General features: G+C 35.9%; 1 protein-coding gene across 3 annotated transcripts in view; it reads right to left on the reverse strand.

Annotated features, from left to right (window-relative positions):
• The window catches only part of GOLGA4 (golgin A4), a 120,336-nt gene that overhangs the window by 38,151 nt on the left and 71,341 nt on the right, over window positions 1-10,844 (reverse strand). For all 3 annotated transcript variants that reach the window (XM_011953339.1, XM_011953340.1, XM_011953338.1), the window contains 3 exons: window positions 8,986-9,117; window positions 6,317-6,472; window positions 507-4,741 (listed from right to left, as the gene is read on the reverse strand). In XM_011953339.1, coding sequence (XP_011808729.1) covers window positions 507-4,741; window positions 6,317-6,472; window positions 8,986-9,117 — 4,523 coding nt within the window. The remainder of the gene's footprint in view (window positions 1-506; window positions 4,742-6,316; window positions 6,473-8,985; window positions 9,118-10,844) is intronic.

Below are 10,844 nucleotides of genomic sequence, written 5' to 3' on the forward strand. Positions count from 1 at the left end.
GAGAGAGAGAGAGAGAGAGTGTGTGTGTGTGTGTGTGTGTGTGTGTGTGTGTGTGTGTGTTGTGTGTCCAGGTACAGAAAACACTTCTGGAGGGACATATCAACTATGATTACCTCTAAGGGAGTGGTCCTAGGGACCACAGAATTTTTGTTTTCCATTTTAACTTTTTTTCAAAACACATCTATATTATATAATAATACTGCTAATACTAAAAACAATGAAACGAAAAGAAAATAATTACTTGGCTATATCCCTAATAACCAGAATCTTGTACACAAGAAAAGGTTTTTCTCCCCTAAATGGACATGGAATAACACTGTCACTCGCCCTAAATTGTTTTTACTTCTCCTCATATTTAACATACTGGATTTATGTTTAATACTTTGGGTTGTTGAAACTTACCCAAATAATTTAAAATAAATGTATTAGGCAAAAAAAAAAAAAAAAAAAAAAGGAGACTGCATTAAGGACTGCCATAAAAATATTCAAGCTGATATAAAACTTACTTGATTTTCTCTTCCCTTTCTTGTTCATACTCTTTCTTTAGTATTTCTAATTCTTGCTGATGCTCCTTTCTCAACATTCGAAGGTCTTTCTGCAGTCTAACAATCTCCTTGCCCAGTTTCTGTTTCTCCCGTTCTGCCCCTGCTAATTTAAACTCCAGGTCATTGTGCTGGGCTTCCATGTTACTAGGCAATTTGGGTTGGACCAAATGTGATTTGGACTTTTCGTCAGTGTTTTCTTCCAAAAGTTCTGTGGGTTTATTTTTTCCATCCATCTGTTGTAAAGCCTGTAATTTTTCATATTTTGAGGTCAACGCTTCCATTTCAACTCTATGTACTTCTTTCTGTCTTACTAAGCAGGAATCCAGCTCTTTTATCTTTTGCTCCAAGATTTGACAGGTTAGTTCCTTCTCCTGGAGGATTTTCTGGACATCGTCAAACACATTTTCCAAGTTTTGCTTTGCCTGTATGTTACTTTTACATCCCTCTTCTTCCACATGCTGGGATACTATCAAGGAATATTTCTTGTTTTTTTCTTCAAGTTCTTCTTGAAGATGACCTATCATAACTTGATCTTCATGTTGCTTTGCCTCAGCATGTTCTAGCTTTATTAAGAGCTCCTGGTATTTGCACTGCATTTCAGAATGAGAAAAAACGGTCTCTTCTTTTTCCTGCCCTACCCTCGGCAATAGCTTTTCTTTTTCAGTTAAATTTCTTTGTAAAATACTGATTTTTTCTTCATGTGTCTTCTGCATACAGCCTTGGGAATCTGCTTCTTGTTCAGTACATGCTGCCACATTTTTTGCTGATCTGGGTACAATTAATGTTTCTGATTGTGAACTTTCCACTGACTTAAGTTTTTCTTCCAAGATGTGAACTTCCCTTTCTTTTTCCTGCAATTTTGTATTTAACTCACTCAAATGGCTTTCTGTACCTTTTTTATACTGCTCTTCTTTCTCTTCCATTTGAGATAACAACTGCTTCTTAATGGCAGCAATTTTTTGTTCAGCTTTTTTCTTCAACTCTGCTAATTTTGCAGCACTTTCTGACTCAAGCCTATCTTCCAATGCCTTTAACTCCTCCTCTTTGCTTTTCACACTTAAAGTCACATGTTCTAATTCTTTCTTCTTAGTTTCAAGTTCAGCTTTCATGGAATAAACTTGGTTTTCAAGTGTTAAGATTTTTTCTTCAGCTTCTTTAACCCTGTTGTCCTTTTCCTCTCCTAACTCTTGAAAATGTTGAAGTTTCTGAACCAATTCTTTGTGTTCAATATCCTTTTGTTGATTGTAATTTTTAAGAACTTCATTTAAGGTCTCTATTTCAATCGTTTTCTGGGTAATATGGTCCTCTAATTCCACAATTCTTGCTGTTTGAGTCTTTAACTCTGTTTCTAAATTACACTCCTTTTTCTCCATCTTGCTCTTCTTGTCTTCCATTTCACCCTTTAAACAATCAAATCTTTTATTTTGCTGATCAAGGTCTTCCTTCAATAAATTTATCTTCTCATCCTTTTCATGAGCTTCCTTTAATTTTAATTCAAGCTGAATCTGCAATTCTTTAATAGTGTTTTGATGCTGTGTAAATCTTGACTGCGCTTTCTTCTTCCATTCTGAGAATTTATTGGACCAGTGATCTACCTGCTCAAGAGCAGAAATTTTCTCTTTACTCAGAGTATCAACTTTTAAAGATAAATCTTGCACCTGATCCAGCAATTCATGTTTTTCTTCATCATATTGCTTTCTTAGTGATGAAATGGCTGCTTCTTTTTCGGATAGGCTGATACTATTTTGAAGCTGAACATTCAAATCAGTTAGTTGTTTACTAAGACTGCTAATCTCAATTTTTTTTTCTTTAAGCTCTTCTTTCATCAATGTGACAGCATTAATGTTTTCAGATAACTCTTTCTTCAACTGTGTTATACAAGACTCCTTTTCAGAAGCAGCCTGTTGCTGATTGCCTCCTTCTTTCTGTAAGGCTTCTTTTTCTGTTACAAGACTTTCAATATCAGCCTTCATGCTCTTAATTTGATTTTCTTTTTCTTCTAACTGATGAGTAGCCTGTTGAAAAGAAATATTTAGTGCATTCTGTTCCTCTGTCAACTGTCTAAGCTGTGCTTCTAATTCAGAAACTGTGCAAGTTTTAATTAACAGTGCCTCCTTAACTTTAGTTGTATGGTGCTGACAATGAGAAATCCTAGAGAGAATGGCATTAGTTTTACTACTACTAATGTTGATTAGCTCATTTGTTTTAGCTTCTAGTAAGGCTTCGGTTTTCTTACAGCAAATATCTAGCTGAATCGCTAGTTCCTCAGACAGTTTTTTAAATTCCAAGCTCTTGTCCTCTAGGCTTTTGTTACTGCTTTCATGTGAAGATTTCAAACTCTGGAATTCTTCATCTGTGGTTTTCAACTTGCTAGTCAACTCAGAAACCTTCCGCTTATCTTCTTCTGCCAGCATCTTCAGTTCAACTAGCTGCTCTTGAAGAAAAGTATTTTCCTTCAGAGAATTATTCAAGTCAACCTGCAGCTTTTCAAGGTGGGCTTTCAGTTTAGTTTCATCTTGTGCAAGAGAATTCACATGGGCAGACTTCTGCTTTAACTGTTCCTGTAATTCATTTAATGTTGTATCCTGCTTAACACCTTCTTCCTTCAGCCATGTTATTTCCTTGTTCATCTCTTCTTTTTCACACCCAAATAGGAGGATCTTCTGTTTCAGTTCTGCTACCTCTTGTTCTTTTTCCTGCAATTGGATTTCATGTATTTCCTGAAGTTCTTCAGCTTGCTGATTAAGTTTCTTTTCCCAGATTGATATGACATCATTGAGTTCTCGTTGATGAACCTCCGTAAGGCTTTCTATTTGTTCCTTTTGGTTTGTTTCCAGTCTTGACACTGCATCACTGATTCCAGCTGAGTTAGCCTGTGCCATTTCCAGCATTTTGGCATTAAACTGTTTTTCTTTCTGACTAAGTTCTAGAACAGTATTTTCAAGCTCTTTCTTAAGTTTGGCTTCCTGATCCAGTAATTTTTTCTTTAACGTTTCTTGCATCTCCTTTGCTTTCTGTTTAATTTTTTCCATCTTTTTTTCTTGGTTTTTAAATTTGGTTTCATATTCCTCATTCAAAATATGAATACTGTCCTCCTTGGCTGACAATTTCTGTGTGAGTATCTCAATTTCTTTCTTCTGTCCTTCTCTCACTTGTAAAATTGCATTTTCCTTTTCCACCAAGATTTGCTTTATCTGTTCCTGTTCTCTGTTACTATCTTCAAGTTTGGACTCATAGACTTGGGTTAAAGATTTTACCTTTTGCTCCATTTCACTATTCTGTTTTTCAAGTTGCTGCATTAAGTCCTGCACCTGGATTTTGTGAGCATCTAACTCAGTACAAACATCTTTCTTTTGTGTTTCAACTTCAGCTACCTGTTTGGTAAGAAGAATTCTTTCTGTTTCCAAATCCAACAACTTCTGCTGCAATTGGGCCAACTGTTCCTCATATGCTTTTGTCTGCTCATGTGTGGCACTCTGGTAAGACTGAAAAACATCCAGCTTAGCAGATGCCTGCTGGAGTTCCCCTTCAGACCTTTTAATATCTGCCTCTAAATTTTCCACATGAATCTGATGCTCTTTCAAATGCTTGTCCTTTTCCTTCAACAGAAGCTCAAGTTGATTAATTTGATCTTTTAATGCTTTCTCAGTCCTCTGGATAGATACCTCGTGTTCTTTAATGATACTGTCAACTTGCTGCTGGTGATAATTTTTCTGTTCATCCACCTTGGCCTCTAATTCCTGCTTCATTTTATCCGTTTGATCTTTCAGAACAGAAAGTTCCTCTTCTAGCTTGTGACGGGCTTTTAATACCTCTGACAGTTCAGAAGATAATGATTCTAGTTCTGTTTGTTTCACGTCAAGCTTTTCTAAAGTCTTTTCATTCATTTCTTCTATGTGAGCCTGGAAGAGAATCTCTTTGTCTTTCAACAATGTTTCTTTTTCTTGTTCACACCTTTCCCTAAGTTTTTCCATTTCTGTCTGATATTGTTGCTTTAAGACTTGGAGTTTTTCAGTCCAAAGGGCATCGTGCTGATGCTTAAGGCTTTCCAATTCTGTCTTGTGTTTTTCAACCATGACTGTAATCTCCTTATTGTGCTTATTTTTTTCAGCTTCCAGATGAACAGCCAAATCTTTTGACTGATTTTTGTTTTCTTGTAAGCTTTTTTCCAAAGAGCTTTCCAATTCAAGAATTCTCTGTTAATTAAAAACAGATGCATTTTTATTAAAGTACGTACTTACCTATTAGCAATGATACACAGACATGATGTCTACCACCTACCTGAAGATCAAAATTTACATAAATAGCTTAACATATCATACCAAACACTAGAAAGGACAAAGAATCTGTGCTCAATTACTAAAGGAATCAAATAACAAAGAAAAGATTATGGCCAGGCATGGTGGCTCACGCCTGTAATCCCAGCAGTCTGGGAGGCCGAGGAGGGCAGATTACTTGAAGCCGAGAGTTTGAGACCCAGCCTGGCCAACATGGTAAAGCCCTGCCTCTACCAAAAAAATACAAAAATTAGCCAGGCGGGGTAGCGTGCAGCTGTAGGCCCAGCTACTCGGGAGGCTGAGGTTGGGGAATCCCTTGAACCCAGCGGAGGCTGCAGTGAGCCGAGATCGTGCCACTACACTCCAGCCTGGGCAACAAAGCAAGACTGTCTTGAAAAACAAACAAACAAAAAAAACAACAAAAAAAAGAAAAGATTATATGCTTAACCCAACTTATAGTTCCAGCCTACATACTATTTTATTATTCTCATAATTTTAGAAGAAAAAGAACGTATGATTTTTCCACCTTCAAAATTATCATTTAGAAGTTTCTTTTTTCAAAAAGAAGGAACTTACACAAATTTTAACAAAGATTATTATTATCTCATGAAAATGTAATTTTGACTCTGAAGGAGTTAAGTAAGGCAGACCCACAAAATGTCAGAACTGGAAAGGTCCTAGGGTCCCAAGGAATTACTGAATATAATCTCTTCATGAGACAGGTGATGAAATTAAAGTATAATTAAATTAAAAAGCTAACAAGTAGAAGATCTAGGCCTCCTAAGTGTCCATTTCACCCACCATGGAACCTTTTGTAAGTGTTAGTAATGGAAAAATTAAGGATGGTTTAGAGCTATGAGTAAGAAGTATGGCTGTTATACTATCTAAATCAGAGCAAAAAAGCTAACAAGTCTAAACATCGTCAGTTTTCAAAACAGGTTGTACGTTTCAAATACTGCTAAGGAAAGGGTCAGACAGGGTCTTTAAAATGTACACTCTGAGACATATATACAAATATGTTCATTACAGGACTACGTTTAGTATGGAAAAACTGGGGAAACCAAATGCAAAACAACACACTAGTGTAATTAAACTGTGATATAAGCAGAGACTGGATACGTTCAGGACATGGCATAAGATAAACCTGGACAAGCAGGAAGGTACCAGAACAAGTAGTGCCTACAAAATGAGCCCACTTCCTAGACATCAAGAATGAGTACGCAATGGAGATGCTGCAGGGTCAGTGAAAAGCGGCAGACTCAGTGGCTGACAGAAATACAGCCAACTAAAGGCAGAACCAGGAGCACCATGTAATAAACAGAGCCTAAAGCCAAATCCATTCCCATGCATAGCTCACACTATCTAAAAATGAAGGGCACGTATACAGAAATCTAATCCAGTAATCTTTGAAACTTTATACTGACTACAGAGATAACAAATTTTCATACGCAAATAGTTTCACAACTCCAGAATCTGAGTATCATTAAAACTTACAGTTCTGTAAGTCTCTGCTTCTTGCTGAAGGTTCCGAAGTTTATTTTCACTTTCTGTGAGGATTGCTTTTTTCTGCAACTCTAACTCTTCTAGGGCCAAAGATTCTTGCTGTTCTTTTTCTTGGCTGATCTTCAAATATTCTGATTGACTCTTTTCCTGTGCCAAAAATAATTAATACCACCTTAAATGCATATAAATCTTCAGCATTTGCAAAGTACTTCCCCAGGAATCATTCATTTCTTTTGATCCGCACCCAGCCCTGTTGGGTAGGTAATGTCATCATCTCTCTCCTCCCATGCTCTAGTCTACAGAAACAAGGCACTATGGCTTTTCCAGTGGGGTAATTGCCACAATTACTACTGATATGAAAAATTTTGTTCCAATAACTCCACTATGTCTGCTATTTTTCCACTACTTAAATGTTTTACAAAACACTGCTGAATGTGAAAGGTCACCAGAATTCGGTATTTCTACTCTAGGTCTAGAAACTAGATTTAAGTTTATACAGTTTGTGAGTAATACCTCATTTAGAAAGGGACCCCACAGGGAAAATCAAATTGAAATCAGAAGATAACTTGTGAATATATGGGTAAGATCAAGACAATATCTATAAAACAAAGCTACATTGGTTCTACCACCCTATCAATTCTTAAAAGCTTCTCTGATTGTCCTTACCATGTATCAATATTCAATTTAAAGTGTTTAGTGTTTTGAGAAGAGAAGCTTTAGAGAGTATTTTTAACGGTCAATTAACATACTAAATGTTAATTTCTTAACTGAACTCCAATTAAGACAAGTGTACTTATCTATACCTATTGCTTAGAGCAGATATTCCTAACGGCAATACTTTCAGTTCACTGTACTCAAGTAAAGTGCACTACTTTAATTAAGGAAAAATTTTGTACCATATTATGAGTAGGTTGCTAAGAAAATATTAGTTTCCATAGCACTGATTTTAAAATATCCATTTAAATATATTATTTAATGTAAACTATATTTTAAATATATCTCTACATGCCCATAAAGGAGGAAATTTTAATAGTCCACTGAATTAAGAAACAGGCAAGCACAGGTACCCACACAGGTATATGAAGGCTGGCTCAGTGTCCCCAAAGGTCAATTACTCCAGCATGAAAACTCAGAGTAGGTCCTCATGACAGGCATTTTTAGTGCTATTTATTTCCCACTTTGTTTCTTAATTTTTTGCCCCTATTTTTAATTTATGTTGTACTGTTACAGTTTATTCTTGTAAAATGCTTTAATTCTTTTCTGGATCAACAAAGAAAACAAGTATGTGGCTATATATGTGTAAATTTCATGACCATAGACACCCAATCATACTGTAAATCCATGTGCCCCCACAGAGCAGATTAGAGAACTTGTTAACTCAATTCAAGAATCACTGCTGCTAGAAATTCTCGGGGCCCCAGAAGCAACTAAGAGTGAAAACAACAATATATGTAAGAAAGAAGATTAAAATCTAAAATCCTATCTATTATCCTTTTATGGAAGTATTTTTGAGTTACACATATTATCTTATGGATAATAACTTCATACAAAAACATATTACATTTTAGTCACTAACACTTTTTTATGGCAACTTATGTAAAAGGCTTTCATAAGTGAAGAAAAATATTTTTTGTTTTAAACTTTCAAATTATGCTATTTTAAAAAATCTTTCAGCAAAAATCTCAATCTGCTTTTCTGGTTTTTGTTAGTTCAGGAAGTTTTTAAATTTAACTCTATTTTTTAAGCCATCATATGGACTGAAAATTAGTACTGAAATTATTCCACTTAAAATAAAAATTACTTGGCCATTTTTATTTCTTCTTCTGTAAAATGCAACTCAGCCAAAATTTTCTCAGACTTGAGCTCTGGGTACACTCAGTCTGATGAGATTTTTGACATTGTTCTTGAATTATGCACTCTCTTCTTGAATTATGCAGTCACTAGTTCAATTAATCTATCTTCTCCTTTTCTTGTCCCTAATCATAGCCTACTGTCAGGTGGGAGCGACGGATAGACAAACTGCTTAATGAAAGTGTGTTAGTTATAGTGAATATTGACAACGAAAGAGAAATATAAATATTGAAAGAAATTGTTAAAATTTGTTAAATGTTTTAAAAAGAAAGTGTGGCCAAGCACAGTGGCTCACACCTGTAATCCCAACACTTTGGGAGGCCAATGTGGGTAGATAACTTGAGGTGAGGAGCTCAAGACCAGCCTGGCCAACATGGTGAAACCCCATCTCTACTAAAAATAAAAAATTAAAAAAAAAAAAATTTGCTGAGCTTGGTAGTGTGCACCTGCAGTCCCAGTTACTTCTGAGGCTGAGGCAGGGGAATCACTTGAACTGGGGAGATGGAGATTATGCAGGCTGCAGTGAGCCGAGATCTCACCACTGCACTCCAGCCTAGGCGATAGAGCAAGACTCCATCTCGGAAAAAAAAAGAAAGAAAGAAAGTGTGTTAGATCAGTAAATTTAATTTTCACACAATACCAAGCTAATAAGCTCTGACAGCTTGCCTACTCCCTATCCTCTCTTTATACCCAAACGTCAAGGCTGCCAGTAGTCTGACCTCCAACTGGAATGCAATGGTGAGAGGATGATAACTTTGTAACTCTGAGAAGTATATCTAGAGCAGAAAAAAAAAAAAATAGGCACTTACAAGAGCTACTTTCATTTGCTCCTGAAATTCCCTTTCTCGGGTCTGAAGCTTCTTGGTCAGTTCCTGCTCTTTTCTGGCCAGCTCCTTTTCATGAAGCTTCTGTAGCTTAGCAATTTGTTCTTCTGAGGATTTCTGAAAATGAGCCAAATAGATAATATAAGGACACCCAGAATAAAATATGTAACTCCACAACTAAATACTATTATAATTTACTCAAACTAATAACTTTTTAAGAAGAAAAAAATCATATTCCTCCTAAAACACATTTCCTGCACAGATCAAAGTCATCAAAGCCATGATAGTTAAAAGAATAACCAGTACTTTTCCTCTTATTTTAAGATAAGTGCTGCTGCGCTGCAATAGACTTCATTTCCACATCTTGCAGGGATGTTCCCTACAAGTCAGGATAGGGGAGCACAGCTGAGGAATAAGGATGCTCTCAGAGAGGGCACTACACTGGTGAAGGTGTGCCCTGGATGCACCAATCAAATTATGCCCAGCTTTCCAGGCTTGTACTATTTATTAAAAGGTACAGGCCTTGTTCTTTTTTTTGGATAGGAAACCTCAATCTCATAAAAATGTCAAATCTCCTTATATAAATCTAAAAAGTTAATATACAAAAAAAAAACCCAGAATGGGGGAGTCCACTGGACAAAATAAACATGGAAGAATAACAAACACTATTCCAAGAAATAAGAGTAATAATAAGAAACTACCAAATAGCGTAAACAGCTGCACACGGTCAGACAAAGCAATAGAACAGCACAGAGAATGAAGGAAAAAAAACCTCACATTTAATACTTTAATAATTTAATATGTATTAAAGATAACATGGGCGGGGCATGGTGGCTTATGCCTGTAATCTCAGCACTTTGGGAGGCCAAGACAGTTTGAGCTCAGGAGTTCAAGACTGGCCTGGACAAAATAGGGAGACCCAGTCTCTACAAAAAAAAAACACAAAAAAAGAAGATAATATGGCATATCGGAGGGAGAAATGTGGATTACTAAATAAATGATTTGGAGACCATTTGGTAGCCATCTGGGAAAAATCTAAGTTGAATCCTTACCTCACTCCTTACACTAAATAAATTTCAGTTGGATCAAAGATGTTAACGGTAAAAAAAATGAAAGCATGAAAGTGCCAGAAGAAAAAATCAAATTTTAAAAAATGATCTCAGGACTGAACACATGTTTAAAAAAAAAAAAAATCCAGATAGCATTTAAAGAAAAGCCTTATAAATTCAACTACAAGGAAAAAAAAATTTCTACAAAAACAAGTTGTAAAGTCAACAAATAACAAACTGAGAAAACTATTTGGCTAAAAGGACCTATGTCCAAAGGGCTAATTCTCATAAACAAAGAGCTTCTACAAATCAATAAAAGACCAATAGCCCAATAGAAAAGTGAGTCAAGGATTTGGTCAAATAACTTAAATAGGAAAAATATGTTTATCATACAGGTAAGAATTATATATATTAGAATGATAATTTTTTTAACGTATAAACTTGGAAAGATAAAGTTAGATAATGCTATCTTTATGACGGTGGAAACATATTCTAACACATTGCTTGTGAGGGTATAAATTGTCCTCCACAGACCTCACAGCAACTAGGCAACAATTAAAAATACATATAGTCTTTGCTTGAGTAATAGTCCACTTGTAGTCATCTACCCTAAAGAAATACAAATGTGAACAAGTATGGATAAGAACATTCACAGGCCAGGCACAGTGGCTCACGCCTGTAATCCCAACAATTTGGGAGGCCGAGGCTAGTGGATCACCTGAGGTCAGGAGTTTGAGACCAGCCTGGCCAACATGGTGAAATCCCATCTCTATTAAAAATACAAAAATTAGCTAG

The sequence above is a fragment of the Colobus angolensis genome, unplaced genomic scaffold, assembly GCF_000951035.1.
Source record: "Colobus angolensis palliatus isolate OR3802 unplaced genomic scaffold, Cang.pa_1.0 Scaffold36, whole genome shotgun sequence".
Lineage (NCBI taxonomy): Eukaryota > Metazoa > Chordata > Mammalia > Primates > Cercopithecidae > Colobus > Colobus angolensis.